This window comes from Myodes glareolus, chromosome 3 (assembly GCF_982192425.1).
Source record: "Myodes glareolus chromosome 3, mMyoGla1.1, whole genome shotgun sequence".
In the NCBI taxonomy this organism is placed as follows: Eukaryota; Metazoa; Chordata; class Mammalia; order Rodentia; family Cricetidae; genus Myodes; species Myodes glareolus.
Genome location: NC_142028.1, coordinates 21,568,945 through 21,585,287, shown reverse-complemented (window position 1 = coordinate 21,585,287; position 16,343 = coordinate 21,568,945). Strand labels below are relative to the sequence as shown.

Sequence of the window (16,343 nt, the reverse complement as noted above, 5' to 3'; positions counted from 1 at the left end):
ACAATCGGACAAAGAGAGCCTGACAGTCCAAGGCTTCTCTTGTTACTGGAGTCATCAGTAGGTGAGAACCCAGGCTCTGAAGGCTATAACATCTGACCTTCATAGGCCAATTCCCACTCCAAGTTCACCTTCCAGGTCCTAACATGCGGTTTAGGTTTAAATAAAGAACCAGAGGTATTCAATTTGTAACCTCTAAGTAATCAGGGCCTGCCTTTAATCACTGGATTCCTGTCTTTCCTATGTGGTGGTCTGGTATGTTTTAGGAACTGAAGACCAGTTCCTCTTCTTGTTGGAGTTAGGCTTCTTTAATCTTTTCCTCTCCCATAACGAGGTTCCATGAAACTGTCCAATTTCTTGGGGTACATGGTCAATAGTTTGGCTATCAAAGAGGGTTACACAATGCTTGCTTAGAATAGCTTAATTCCTACAAGGAGGTTTGCATTTATGTGTGGGGATTCCTAAAACAGGTATATAATCTTTCCCATGAGGACAACAGACTCTGCTTTGCGAAGAGTGAGAGTCTGAGAGGTGAATTGGGCTGTAGGGAGTACCTCTCAATGGAGGGAGAACAAGCAGAACCACAAGTTACTCTGCTGTGGGCTGCAGCTGGCCCAGGTCTAGGCTAGGAACTGTACTGTAGATTCTTACTTAGTTTATCATATGCATGTGGCTGGCTCTATGGTTCTTATTAGAGGATCAGCTTCATTGATACAACAGTTGTAGATCTAGCTTTAGAAAAAGAGCAAACAATGCATTGTTTAGCAAAGTCTGGAGATCATGAGTTTTGCTTTACCATTCTTTGGTTAAAAGACAATCACATAGAAGGTAATAAAGAAGCCAGAATGGAGACTCTATCCTTGAGCAAGCAGAATGGGAAAATAGCTTCATTGATTTATGGGTTGTTCCAGAAGTATCAAGTGTAAACTCTGGAAAATATTTGACTTACTCTGTCTGAGTAATGTTGGCCACCATCCTTCCATTGGCACACACACCTTAGACAACCCAGAATTGCACCACTTCCTACCCCAGAATTCCTCACAATTTTAATGTTTGGAAAGAGTACCAGGAAATGAGTATCTGAATTTCAAAATGAAAAGCAATAAAAATTTAAATACCAAATTGGCAATAGAAGGACAGTTTCCGTGACGAGTAAAGGCTAAAAGAAAATTGTTAACAAAAATAGATAACAGAAAGAAAATTTGAATTGCAGAAAATAAAAAAAAAATTCTGAGAATGTTGTAAGTAGATTGAATCCTGGAAGAGAAGCTGGAATTGTTTTAAGATATTAAATGTAGCCATAAATTAATGGCCTTTCTCTACATTTCAATTTCTTGGTGTTAACCTTTGAATATGAATGCTGTCCCTATTCCTTCCTGCTAAATGGCTCTGGCATTCCAAAAATCTAGGCTTCTCGGGTTTTCCACTTTACATACAAAGTATCTCAACCAGAGTCTTCCTTACACTTGACTACTGGTCCTCTCTCCATAATGACTGTGTAAGTAGTAAAGCTGAATTATCCTTTCCTCCGGACAGCAATAAATACAGGTCCAATTTGAAGAAGACAAATTTTATATCCAGACAAATAATTTCGATCAGAACAGTTTAGTGGAGAGCAGAGAAATATCATCAGTGGTTAAAATTCTGAAACCAGATTCTGAGTGTTAATATTTAGACTCTATCCTTTAATCTCAGACCCAGTGTTAGGACAGACACTTGATCTTTTGGGGCTCTCATTATTATTATTGGGGCTCTCATCATTATTTCATTGATGATTAAATAGTGACACAAGGCATATGCCTGCATCTCATTACCACAGGAACAGAAATCAAATCAAACTTACAGTAGTGCATGAGTATTAACATATCCATAATTAGTCACTTGTGTTATCTTATAGACACCTCCTCCATTGTCTTACGTTTTATTTCCTTTATCTGATGACTTTTCCTTTCTTGATTGGTTTCTGTACACTGGCACCATTTCGTGAAAATGTGTACATGAGAAATAAATGCTTGATTGCCCCTCACATCACCAGGGTCCTGACCTATGTCCACACTTAAAGACTAGTTTGGCTTGATGTGAAATTCTAGGAATAAAATGATTTCCTTTAGATTTTAAAGGCACAGTAAGAGTTAGATGAATTCTGGACTCTACCATTTGCTTTGCTCTCTCTGAGACACTTCTGATGATATGAGAGTTGGTGCTTATAGCTTTCTGTGGATCTTGGAAGTTTCGTAGCATAAACCCTTGGCCAAACTCTCTGATTCCCAGACATATGTAACATCCATTCTGTGTTACCCTCTCAGTACAGTTCACGTGCCACTGTACCATACGCAAGCCAGGTAAGGGCCTGGAGATTGAAAGAACACACAAGAGACCAGGGTCATTGGAAAGGAGATCAGGCAAGCTGTTTATTCAACCTTGGGGAAATCCTTAAATACCTAGGTGCTACAAATGGAATTCCTCCCCCCAGGCAGGTGGGAAACGGCCACACCAAAGATGGAGTAAACAATGCCCACAGCTAATCACCAGGTGGGGCTGAGGGAGCAAAGGAACAAACAGCATATTTTAGCTGGCTGACCAGAAATTGTCCTCAAGATGGGGTAGACCCGGGCCTTACAGACATGAGGCAAGGAAAAGGTGGTGGAGTAGGAAGTGAGATTCTGTCATCTTGATGGTGGAGAGGGACTCATAGACACTGTCTCAGTGGAATACCTATCTTATTCCATGGACAAGAAAGGCTGCTACCTCAGCCACAACTGTGTTTCTGTTTTATTGTACCCCAGCACTTTTCAACAGAAGAGCACCAAATGGCAACTCCCCAAAAAGTTTAAAAGGACCCCAAAATACTCAAAAGGATCGCAAGGGAAGCAAAGCCTGAAGTGTGCTTTGAAGTGCCTGAAGTGATCAAGACAGGACTATCAAGGGTCAGACTTGGCTGAAAATCCTAAACACAGTCCCAAGTTGCTTTTTAGTTTCACCAAATGGAGATAAAAAGTAGTGGAGGCTGACTTGGAAGATGAAAACGGTTCTGGAGGAAATGACTCCAACAACTACTGGGAACGTCCATCTTTCCTCTCTACCTCTTTCCTCTCTTCCTGGGGTCAGCTCATTTTGAGAGACAGGTAACCCAAAATTGTGTCTTGTTCTTTCAAACTTGGAGTCATAGCCTCTGTCCCAATTTTGGTCTGGCCACCCATCCTCAAAAGCCAATAAAAAGAATCAAATCAGTACTGGAAATCAGAGAAAGGAGACATTGGGAAAGAGGACAAAGAGCTCCAACGAATCACTCAAACTCATATTCAGGATCAAAGTATAAAAGAGGGCCAAGATATGTATATCTAATGAATCCTAGTTGAAGTGTGGTCCCTCACCCCACCACCGTTATCTGGTTTCAGTCTCATCCTGGAAGGTCACACAACAAGTTGCTAGAACTGTTTGAAATCTCTCTGCCTTACAAATTCCTCTTCTAGTTGGTAGCTTTTCTTGCTCTCAGCATGAGTTTCCTGGGGGAAACCTCCATTTTGGGGATTCATTATTTCAATAGTCTCATAGATTGAGAAGCATGTGTCTCTTCATTTCTTCATTTCCTCCAGGAGCTTTCCAGTGTGTTCTCAGGTGGTCTCTGGCTGCCCTGAGGAGATCATGGCAGAGAGGTATGGCAGAGATCATGGCACGAGGTACTGCCTCCTGGGGTATTCAAACCATTAAAGGAAGAGAATGCTGGTTTGGTTAGTCAGGGTACCAGTCTGGTCTGACTGAGACTTTTACTAAGACTGGAGATTGTCTAATCTTGTGAGGGACAGCTTTTCCAAAAGGGATGCTACCTGAAACCAGGACCCTGAATGCTGTTAAGACTCTCTCAAACTATCGGTCTACCTTATCTGAGTGTCAAGTTTGTCTTCCTTATCTAGTGTTTACCTGAGACTACCTGAACGTTGGTCATTTACTGATTAATTCCCTCACCAGACTCCCTTCCGGCCATTCACCAATATAGCGGTACTGAGAGGTGAGGCCTTCAGGAGATGATCAAGTTATGAGGGCAAAGACCTTATAGTAGGGATTGGTGCCCTTATGAAGGAGAGACCTCGGCCTTTCTTTAATCCCCACCTCCTAAATTTCAGGGTGTTCTTCAGCTTCTGAAGACATAATTACCAGTGTGAACTAAGTACACAGGGACCTGTGAGGATAGGCAATCTTGGAGGAAATTCTGAAGTTTGTCTGTGGAAGAGCGGAGAATTGAAATTCTAAGGACTTAGACTTTCTTCGTAAGACTGCAGGCTGGGGCTGGAGATATGGCTCAGAGGTTAAGAGCATTGCCTGCTTTTCCAAAGGTCCTGAGTTCAATTCCCATGCAACCACATGGTGGCTCACAACCATCTGTAATGAAGTCTGGCGCCTTCTTCTGGCCTGCAGGCATACACACAGACAGAATATTGTATACATAGTAAATAAATAAATGTAAAAAAAAAGACTGCAGGCTGATAGATGGATAAGGCAAAACGTGTGACACAGGGAAAACTAAACCTTAACACATGTATTTTGGCATTTTAGTCTGTCTTTGACCACCCACAAGTGATGAAAACAAGATTGAATGCCATTAGGAGTGAGTGTGGGTGGCAATTGTGACGTTAAAGCAGGTCCGTGAGTTGTTGACATCTCCCCTATATTGAGATACTTGCCTGAATCTAAGCAGAACCCTGTGTAAAATGAGGAAGTCATTTCCCCATGATGCTAAACACATCAGGGAGATAGCAAAGTGCTCACTGTGTCTAGGAAGGAGACATTAGCGGCAAGAAAGTTTCCTTGCATGGGAGTCAAAAAGTCTCAGACAGATGATCTTCAGCATTTAATTTGTGGGTAACCATTTACTTAAAACTTTAAAAAAAAACAAAACTTCTTTTTAAAAGTCTTTAATAAGTACATTTTCTGATGATTTGCATTAACTTATGGCTAGTTACATCTAGGTCAGTATCCTAATTCTGGTTTTTATTCATATATATATGATAATAGAAATAATCATAAATAAGGAAATAAAGCTTAACTTTATATTCAGTTTCAAGCTGCAATGTCTGACTGAGGAGCGGTATGAAATGCATTCGATAAGAGACATATAACTAAACTCTGTGCAATGTCACCTAATTGTGGAGGAACCAGCAATTTTTAAGATGTAGTATGATGAACCACATGTTCACATTCAGAGATGAAATCCAATTTACTTTCAAATAGAAAGAAAACAATTGAAGCAGTGGGCACGATGGTATTGCTTGTACTAGCCTGTAATCCTCTACATGACTGAATATGCATAAAAAAGTTTTTAAAAAGTTTCAATCTCATAAACATAAAAGCCAGAACAGTACAAGAAGCCTTTGGAGTGGCTACCTGAGAAAAATGTGACCTTTTCAACCCTGTGTTTTGTCTGGTTGAAGAAAAGAATTTTAAACAATTTTTATCTGTTTGATTGTTAATTTCTAAATGTACGTCTATACAACATTTTAAAGAGTCTTCTGAGAATAAATAGTAAAATTGTAGAAATAGATACATTTTGTCTTTCTCAAGTGATTTTTGTTTTGTGTGGGTGCTCTGCCTACTTGTGTGTATATGCACCATGAGCATGCAGTGCACAGCAGATGACAGAAAAGGGCATCAGATCCCTGGAACTGGAGTTACAGACAGTCTTGAACTGTCTGGGGGTTGCTGGAAATCAAACCCTGGTCCTGTAGAAGAGCAGTCAGTGATCTTAACCACTGAACCATCTCTTCTGCTCCCAATACATTTTGTATTCTAATGTAAGCCACTAACATTCAGAAAGCCCTTAGATGATTAACCAATATTTCGCCTTTTATTTTTCATGCACTGCAAACATTGTCACTGGACTGAAGAAACTGTGCTTCAATTAATTGAGATTATACATCTATTAAAAAACACTGAAGATCACTCAGAAAACGACAATATTACTATTTTAATCCCCAGGTTCATCTCAAATGGTTGGAAAGTTTTCTTCTGGAAGACTTAATTGTATTTAAGACAAACGTAAAATGATTAACTGGGTATTAAACTCTTTTCAGTCGGAACAACACCTGAAAATTATTAATATAAACATAACAATGTGGTGCATTAACTCATCAGTCTTTATATGTAGGGACAATTTAAAGATTCCTGGGAGAAAAAACAGAAGGGGGTATGCATTTCATTTTCTTGTTTGGGGAGTTAAGGCCAAATTGGTATTGAAGGCCAAATCACTGAGAGTAATTTGAAAGGGAAAGAAAAAGTCTGGCCACACGTGCTGATTGCCCGGTACCACTTAGAAGTCATTTTGTTTGAACAACACAAAACATCCCTGATCTCTATCTTTACCATTTCTAATGCTCCCCAAATATAGGTTTGGGGAGTCACTACCAGTAGGATGAGAAGGCTGACCCAGCATCCAAAGATTCCTGGTGTGCCAGAGGGGCCTGGGATCCAGTCTGATCCTCTCTGTACGCCTTAGGGTCTTGCACTAGAGATTTTGGTTCCCATGAGGTCTTTCCATCAGGACAACTGTCCTGCAGGTCAGTACTTTCCTGTCCCCGGAAGTACTGCTGGGGAGACCACAGTCACCTAAACTGCTTGACCTCTGTATTTTCAAAAAACCCAGGACTGACTGGAACAGGATAAAATGAATGGATTCAACTCTCCTTTGAACGTGCATGAAGCCCAGTGTTCATCGCTGCCATTGCTTGTAACCTTGATGACATCATGCTCTTCACCCTGACGGGTTCCTCAAATCCCTGAGTCACGCTCTGTTTATGTTGTCTCAGTACCAGTTCCAGCACAGATCCAAACGAAAGGACGCCAGAGTGGAGAGGAGGAGCTGGGATGGAGAACCCAGGCCAGCCACGGGTGCCAGGCAAAGGTCAAAATGCAAGCACAGGACGTTTCTTTCTGGGCTACAGATCTCGTGACGCCTGGCGCTTTTCCTCTACCAGACTACTGATCCCTCATTGCTCTGGAAACAGCTGGATTTTCTTCCTGTGTGTTTGTTTTGGGCACCAAGCAAGAAACATGAAGGGGAGGAAAGAAGACATTTGTTAGAGCATTCTTTGGGTTAAAAAATATTTTCTGTCTAAAATAGGAACAATAAAAACAGAAAATGATATTTGATTTTTGTTAGAATGATTTAGAAAAACTTAGGCGTGAAGGAGACACATACAAATATTCAAGCTTTCTGTCCACCCCTATCGAGCAAATCCTTTGCGCCGGGGGCGGGATAGGGGCGGGGCTCCGTGATGTCACAACACCGCCCTGGTGTTTTTGTGTTCCCAGCTCTCGGAAAAGCCTCTCGATTTCTTTACCTGGTGGTCCTTTACCTTTGGGCCGGGAGATATCCAGACGTTTAGTCACGTAGTGCGGCGACGGGCGCGTGGTAGCTGACGCGTGTGGAGCGATTGTGATAAGGCTGACATTGACCAGGGGTGGCCAGACGCGAGACACAGTCACCAGCGCGCGGAGCAGGCCCCGTCCGGGGAGCCCCCCCAAACCTGCGGTCCATCATGAAGTTCCAGTATAAGGAAGACCATCCCTTCGAGTATCGGAAAAAGGAAGGTGAAAAGATTAGGAAGAAATACCCGGACCGGGTGCCGGTGAGTGGGGGCGGGTAGGGGCGGGCGAGCTGGGGAATTGGGGAGCTGGTTGCCCGGGAACTGGAGGTTATCCGGGCGCTGGCCTGTGGCAGAAGGGTAGCCTGGAACTAGCGGGTGACCCTGGCACAAGAGGGTCCCCGGAATTACATAATCAATCCTTAGCGGCCTGTGCACACCTTTGGCATCTCAAAAGCGCAACCTGCGAGGTGGGTGACTCAGCAGAATTCAGCTCTCTTGGAGGTGGGGAATGTGCAGGTGGCGGCCTCTGTGTGCGGGAGCCACTGGGTTGGGGCCCCAGATCGAATCCGTTTGTAGAGAACGTGGCGCAACCCTGGAGTGGCAGGTGCGGTGAACCTTGTGCCCATCCACGTCTGCCTTTCGTGGTTCTCCATGAATCCGAGTTTCGTCCTCATTTCCTTGAGCGTAGGAGGAAAAACTTGGGAAGTCAGTAGATTCTGCCCTGCGTTTTCTTAGAATTAGGAGGCGGGGGAGCTACACCAGGCCGGCCCTGCAAACAAGGTCACGCTCTCTGCGCCACAGTCAGCTTGCCTCATCATCGTTGCTGTCTCCCTGGCCACGCGATGCTAAAGAAGGCCTTGCCTTGAACTGCTGATGGGTTGGGTCCTTGGGCCCCAAGAGCAAGGACTGAGAACCATTTCTGCCACGAATTATACCTCTATTTAAACAGCCAAACCCTAGTTCATGCAGTAAGGAGAAAAATATTAAGGGAGCCCTCAGCATCCGGGTGTTTTTCCCTTTACTCCCTCCCCCGCCCACTTGCCTGCTTTTTCTCCTCTTTTGAAGGCTGCGCAGCAGAATTGGAAGCCGAGGGCGACATTACTGTTAGATATGGTGGATGGAGGAGCAGGGGACTTTAAAATCGTTCTCTATTTCTGTACAGGCAATGATGTTAGATTTACATCGCTCATAAACTTTAAAGGATAAAAGAGCTGGACTTGCCTATTAATTTTTCTTGATGCTTAAGTACTTTTGTGGAGCTTCTTCCTCAGTCCGACTCTCAGCTATGGCTACTAGAAGAAACGTAGGCCCAACTGAAAAAATCTCCTCAACCCCATTTCCTATTAGGAAGGGGGGAAGTTAAATATTTCACCAGTTTCCAGGAATTACACACAACGGTCTTAAGGGAAAAGCTGGAAACGCGATAGCTGTGTCTCCGTAGTACGCAGCCCTTCACACGTTATTTCTGTGTTTCAAATTTTCTCTGAATTTGTCAGCCCCACCCCCTTAGTATTTTAAAATGACACGTGGACCACGTAGCAGGCAGCGCTCTGAATGCCTTGTCTGCATAGTCAGTGGCTCACCTCACTCAACCAAAATCCCTGCGCTATAGACAATAGCCTGAAGCACAGGGAAGTGAAGTCACCACCCAAAGATCTGACAGTGCTGGTCCTTGACCTTCAGGTTGCCGCCTTTTTCCAGTTTGTGATACAGTTCAGTTAACCAGAATTGTCTACCTTCTATGGTTGAGTCCTGGAAGTAGGTTAAGTCTTGCTGCCGTCTGGAGTTCAGCTGGTAGGCCAGTGCCAGCCAGGAAACTTAAGGGATATCTACGCCCCGTTATTCAGAACTTAAACAGAAATACAAGCTGTCAAGTGTACCCGTCTCCAAATTCATTTGAAACCCGTCTATTTCCTCGAACCAGGAGCCTGTCTCATTCAGTTGGTTGTTGCACTCCCCCAGAGTCTTTTAGTTCCTTATTCTTTTCCTGCTTATGACTTGATGTTGAATGTTTTATTTCAGTGATAATTTATAGTCTAAGAAAAGTTCATTCAGATCTCATGGATCCTCATCCTGAGAGATTCTCGACCTATGGCTCTGAAATTGGTTGTGGCAGAAGAACTCTGCTAAATGCCAGAGATTTGGTTTAGGGTGGGGGAGGGCGCAGTACTGGGGCTGGAGCCCTTTTCCTGGTGGCCTCTCTATCACTGGGTTTACCATTAGCCTCAGAGATGTGGTTTTGTTTCAGGGATGTAACCAGAGTTCCTGTACCTTGGGCACAGAACTCAATCTTACTATGTTCAGGTGTTTACGAAAAGCCATTAAGTTTCTAAGGCAGTCTGACTCACAACTTAAGCTTGGCCTCGGAAGACGTGGGCCTTGGGAGAGGGGGGTCATGGGATCTCAAAATAACAGAGTGCTAGGAACCTGCAATAGCAGGAACTGCCGGACACAGTATTTTTAAACATTTGTAAACAGCCCTGTGGTAGAGCCACCTGCCACAGATGAAGAAAACAGTTTCCTCTTGGTGGGGGCTGCCAGGTTTCAGAGTCCCTGTGGTAACTACCAGGGCTCCCCCTGCTTTCTGTGCTCTGTCTTATGTGGCCTGCCTTCTTTCCTTCCTGGTTTTTGGTCCATGTCTAGTCTCCTTCCCAAGCTCTTTTCTATTTAATTTGAACCTTTGGATTCACCTGTCTACCCAGGCATTTCCATGTACTTGTTTGGTCTTTTCGGGGGTAGGGGGTACAGCTTGTGCAGAAGCCTAGAGAGGTCACAGACATCCTGAAGATCACACAGCATTTCGGGATACTTGTCCAGTGTCTATTTTTGCTTCTTAGCTTTTTGGTATTTCTCATTTCTCACATCTAAGATAAGTTTTTCAAAATAAAGAATCCAATGTTAATATTCTTGCAATATATTTTTGTTTTCTAAGTAAATACATAAACATCTAAGATTTTATGTGTCTTTTTCTTCGTTACAAAATGTATAATCTTTAAGAATGTTATAAAAATATTTAATGTAGGTATTGAAAAATCCCTTAAACTCCTAACATAGTTAATAACGCTGAATGGTACAGGGCACTGCCCTCATAAAGTGTTCCTCATGATTAAAAAATTCATAGTAGTTTTCACTTAGCAGTGAACATTTTTTCACAAAGATTAAAATCTGAGCCACGTTGGCTGTGTGGCGTAGCAATGTCTGAGACAGTCAACTTCTAGAAGGTAAGAAGGCAACTGGTTTCAGAGTCTGTCTGTGCTCACCTGGCCCCATTCTTTGGGCCCGTGGTGAGTCAGCCAATTATCATGGTGGAAGCACAGAGGGCTCAATGACCTAAACCTCCCATGAGATCCGACCCCTTAATGTTTCCACCACTTGTGCCTAGCCAAGGTAGAAAGGAGCACTTCCTTAACACGGGGGCCTTTGGCAGGCAGTGAAGATAGAAGCTGTAATCTTGTGTGTTTGTAAAAGCCATTTCCCCCTCCGTGTGCATGCGTGTAAGGGCGTGCACACGTGAGGGGGCATGTGCGTGATTGTGTGCAGATACACGTGCGTGTGGAGGAGGCCAGAGGTTGATGTCTCATACAGTTCTTGGTTGCTCTTCTCTTTATTCACTCTGAACCCGAGCCTCCCACTTCAGCCAGACAGCTTGGTCCAGGATCTCCATCTCCGCCTTCCCAGCACCGGGACTGACACATCCTCCCTGCATTCACAGGGACTTGAGGGATCTGAAGTCAGTCATCACACTTTCAGACACACTGCTTTTGTCACCATGTCATCTCCCCAGTCCATAAGTGGTATTTTAGGTGGGGGGGGGGCAAAACCAAAAAGCAAATAGATCATTAGACTATCCTAGAAACACAGAACAACTGTTTGATTCTTTAATAAAATGCCATAAGGTGAATGTCTTTTACTGTTCTTTATAGGTAATTTGTAGTTGTGTAAAATCAAGGAACATTGGAAGCAAGGACTGAAAAATGACACTGAGCCTAGACAATGTGGACAAATTTAAGGTGTGGAAAGAAAGAATAACTAGGGTCTGCCGTTTTCATCCCCTCTCCTGTTCTCCTTCTAGGTCATCGTGGAAAAGGCTCCTAAAGCCAGGGTCCCAGATCTGGACAAGAGGAAGTACCTTGTGCCCTCTGACCTCACCGGTAATGGATTTTCCGTCTTCTGACTTTCCATTCGAGGCAAAGCATTCTTGATCTTTATTTCAAGTCCAAGTTGGTGACTGAATGGCTTGTGACCATGCATGGGTTCTTCAGGGAGCGGACCTGTGCAGACAGGCACACACACTCTGTCCTTGCTTCCAGCTGTTTGGTATTTCCCAATGCCTTACTCACGTGCCTTATTCCCGAAGACACCAAAGCAGCACGGTGGCGTATAGGAGCAATTGTCTGTAATTGACGTGACATTAAATATTAGCTAACATGATCCTGAGGTCGATTTGTTCCAAAGCCAGCCCAGTGTCTTGGGAGGGTCACATTTTAGAGATTCCTATCTAAATGCTTTTATCTCTTAAATGTAGGTCTGTTTGTGAGATAAATCCTGCAGGCCCGAGCATATCTTATATTTAGTCTTTACCTTGCTCCTAATGAAATGCCTGGTGCTTTCAGAATACTCTAGACAGATTCTTTTAGATGCTTGCCCTGGACTTCATGCATTTGTCCATTAGCCTTCCAGAAGCTTTACATTGCTTGCAGGAAAAGGCCAACCATTAAATACGCTCATCACCCTAACACTTGCCTCATCATGCTGGGATATCCAGAGTCCAGGGATCTCTCCGTATTGTTAGCTCTCTGGGTGGGAATGCAGCTAGAAAGGCATCAGGGGTCCATTTTAGACAGGAATGCTTCAATCTGCATTACACTCCCCCACAGTAGTCATTAGGCTGGGCTGGTGTGCTGACTTTGTGTCTGAGGCTGAATAAGGGGAAAGGGAAGCAGTCCCACTGTGGTGTTTCAGGGGCTATACAGGCCTCAGTTTCTATTTTGCCACTAAGGATCTTAGATAGTATTTGGGTCTGAAAAGCTTATATTTAACCTAAAGAGGGATAGATACAGTAGATTTTGGTTTTCCTGAGATTTTCTCTTTCCTTAATCCTTTTTCTTTTCTTGCCCTGCTCTCTGTTTCCTTCCCATAGTTGGCCAGTTCTACTTCTTAATCCGGAAGAGGATCCACCTGAGACCTGAGGACGCCTTATTCTTCTTTGTCAACAACACTATCCCTCCCACGAGTGCCACCATGGGCCAGCTGTATGAGGTAATGGTTTTGGTCACAATACCGAGCAGCCTGGCCTCCCCTAGCTTTGGTTCCAGGGTTTGTTAACACACCTGGGAACTAGGGCAGGAGGTGTTTTTAATGGGGATCCTCTTACACACAGCAGTGTGAAGCTGGGAGATTAGATACCCCGTCCTTGTCCTTTCAGGATGGAGCACCTTCTCGGTTTAATCTTTTGAAATCTCCTTTCAATCTTGTCTGACTATGGTGCTTTATTGCTGGCTTGAGCAGATCTTGGTAGCAAGGGATCACCGGGAGCTCAACGTTCTATGTGTGAAAGCATAATTTGTTAGTGAACTGTGCACACCACCTGCTTGCCGGTTATCCCCATCTAGCGGTAGACCTGAGAAAGGAAACACCAGCTACACTTGACCTCTTTTCAGTCTGAACCCGGAGCTCTGTCAGCATAGTTCCCACGTGAACTCTGCAGATCTGGTTTATGTCAACCACATCCAGATGCTCTTCTTTGTAGAACAAGCCTAAGACCACAAAGGGTTCCCGTTGTCTGAGTACGTACAGTGAATGGGCTAAATTATAAAATTAAGGGAGAATTTGAGTGGGGAGAAGCTGTAGTTAGGACTTCATATATAAATGATGTGATCTAAGACTGCAACTGTACTTCTCCTTGAACACTGTCACACAAGGTGCTGCCTTCCCATTGTGCCCCATTAGTCACGTGCATATCTAGGAGCCCCTGGTCTAGCCCATATTCCACAGCATTTATTCCCCATGACTGTGCATGTCGGTTTGTATTTGTGATAGCTTTGCTCTCCTTGCTAGAGTGAAGGGGTTTTGTTTCTTTGTTTTGTGTTGTTGTCGTCGTCATTTTTTTCTCGCATATGTGTGCACACAGGTGGAAGTCGGAGGATAATTTAGGGTGTCATCCTCAAGAACACTTTGTGCCCCATTTGAGACAAGGTCTCTCCTGGGCTTAGGGCACACCAATATACTGGCTTGTCTAGCCAATGAGCCCCAGGGATCCTCCTCTTTCTCTCTCCCAAGAGCTGGGGTTACAAACACACTACACTGCTCATGCCATTTTTATCCAGGTTCTTGGCGTTGAGCTCAGGTCCTCCGGGCTTGCAAAGCAAGTGCTTTACTAGCCTCACCCCTACTCCAGCCATAAAATAATATTTCTTTCCAAATTAAGAATTATTTCCCAATATTTTGTTTGTTAAAACTTTGAAAACATAACCAAAAAAAAAAAAAAAAAACAAGTTGAAAGAATTTTACTGAAAATGTAGACCAGCTTTCAGGGTTCTATTACTCACATTGAACTGTACTTGCTTTTGGACTTTCGTACTTGTGCATGTAGTATTTCAATCACATTCGTCCTGCCCCTTACCCTCTCTCTTCCCTCCTACTGCTGCTTCTCTCGTCAGCTAGACCTCTTATGGCCAAGGTCATTTGCAGGCCAATGGGAAGAGTGTTTACAGAAATATGGTCACCTTACCACTGACTTCCTGCCCCCATTAAATTCTTTCTTCCTCTTCTTCCACAGTATTCCTTATACTTTGGAGGGGGCAGTTTAGATAAATTATATGTGGCCAAACATTAATCACTTATTAGTGCACGCTGACCAGTATTAGGCTCAGTAGTCACTGCTGACCACTGTGAAAGGAAATGTTGCAGCGCTGTGGTGGCGCACGCCTTTAATCCCAGCCTTCGGGAAGCAGAGGCAGGCAGGTTTCTGTGAGGTCAAGACCAGCCTGGTCTACTAGAGCTAATTCCAGGACAGCTTTCAAAGCTACAGAGAAACCCTGTCTCAAGACCCATCCCCCCACAAAAAAGAAAAAAAAGAAAATGTCCATGACTAGAGAATGAATGTTTTTTTAAGACTATGGCTTAATATGGTTATTTTCCTGCTGTTGATGATATAATATGTTCTCTATAAATCTTGCTTTTATGAAGCCAGAGCTCATCATGTAGTTGACACCTCTTCTTAATTCTTTGTTCTTTTTTTGTTTTAATTTTTCCTTTTTCCCTTACCTAGAACTTGAACCCAGAGCCTCACACATGCTAGGAGAGTGTTCTACCCCTGGGCTGTACCTCCATTCTTTTAATGGGGACTAATGATGACCTATATGTCTTCTCCACAAGGTCATGCAAGACTCAGAATCATAGAGACAATGAACATGAATGTTTAGTATTTTCTACTGTCTTCTTGTTTCCTTTTAGGACAACCACGAGGAAGACTATTTTCTGTATGTGGCCTACAGTGATGAAAGTGTCTATGGAAAATGAGGCAGAAGCCCAGCAGATGGGAGCGCCTGGACTTGGGGGTAGGGGAGGGGTGCGCGTGGGACTTGGAACCAGAGGGCTGGCTCCCAACCATGGAGGAGACGCAAGGTGAAGACATCGGAAAACATCATCCCACACACACTGTCATCTTTTTTTCACAAGCTCCATTGTTAGTTTTCTCTGCTTCCTCAGCCCAGGAAGAACTTGGATTGCATTGGCTGTGAGAGCCAGATGGGGACGACATCATCGTTCACAGCCTTGCTGTGAGTGTTCCTGCAGTTTCATCAGAGGGTTGGGAGGAGGGAAGGTGGCCACTAGAGAAGAATACAGTTCAGCAGCAACTCCTGTCTCTTTGGGCAGAGGTTTGATTTTTGGCATTTGCACAAGCCACATAGGGAAAGGGGGAAAATGCTTTAGGAGCTGTAGGGGACCATACTAAGGGACCAAAAAATACTCACTGTCATTGAAGCATTGTGACCCCTGACCTCTGTCTCCAATTCCTCCCTCTCCTGGTCCTTTTCTTCCTTCCACACAGGTGTCATAGCACCACCCCAGATGTGGCAGTGGACATTCGCACAAATGTTTAGATGGAGTTTTTTTGGGAAATAGAGTTGTGCAGAAACGTGGTTATGATTGCCGGTAGATTGAATGGCATTAAACTGGAGTTCGGGGTTGGGCATCTCTGCTCCTCATCCCATAAGAACCTTAGAATTTCAGGAGCCTCAGGATCAGTCCTCTAGCATTTCCTTTAGCTTTCTCATGTGCTGGGTCAGTGTGTCTACGTGTGGAAGGTTCAGGGCACAAGGTAAGCAAGATTACCCACCTGCCACTTACCCTCCCCCTGCTGCGGGCTCTTCAGTCTCACATGCACTGGAATGCTAAGTGATTGGCCAGCCGTTTGCCTCCATGCCATCTGCTCTTCAGGAAAGATGGAGTGAGGACTGCAGGGTTTCATGGGGAGTTTTACTCATTCATTTTCATTTAGCTATGTGGGGAGGGGGTGGGAGCCGGAATTGCACTCACACATGACATTTCAATTCATCTCAACACATGAGGAGCGTCCTCCCTGTTGGGAGCAATGTGTACGTCTGCTCTGTCAGCTGCAGGTTCCGATTCTTTGAAGTCAATGATGCAGGCCAGGAAAATAAAATAATTGCTTACCTTAAAAATCTACCTGAATTCAGGATTGTCACTTCCTTTTTTCTTTTGGTTTGCATGTGAATGAAGGTTGCGTGGACACCTGAGTTTTCAAAGAGATGGAAGTGGGTGTGGGGTTGGTCGTGCACACTTACATAGAGTCAGATGTATATGTGTTCATTTAGATGTTGTCCAGGGGTGAATGCTAGTGTAGCCTGCCTGGTGTGTCTCAAGTAAGTGCACAGTCGCTGCTTCATGTGTTTCTCAAAGCTAAAGTCTACCTACCTCATGGTGGAGGGCTGGTGTGCGCTGTGTGCTGGGCTAATTAGG

At 44.1% G+C, this 16,343-nt stretch overlaps 1 protein-coding gene across 1 annotated transcript; it reads left to right on the top strand.

Annotated features, from left to right (window-relative positions):
* Positions 1-7,272: 7,272 nt before the first annotated feature.
* On the top strand, positions 7,273-16,055 carry Gabarapl1 (GABA type A receptor associated protein like 1). The gene is made up of 4 exons (XM_048432334.3): positions 7,273-7,619; positions 11,431-11,509; positions 12,499-12,617; positions 14,814-16,055. The coding sequence occupies exons 1-4, from the start codon at positions 7,530-7,532 to the stop codon at positions 14,877-14,879; spliced, it is 354 nt and encodes a 117-aa protein (XP_048288291.1). The 5' UTR covers positions 7,273-7,529; the 3' UTR covers positions 14,880-16,055.
* The last annotated feature ends 288 nt before the right edge of the window (positions 16,056-16,343 follow it).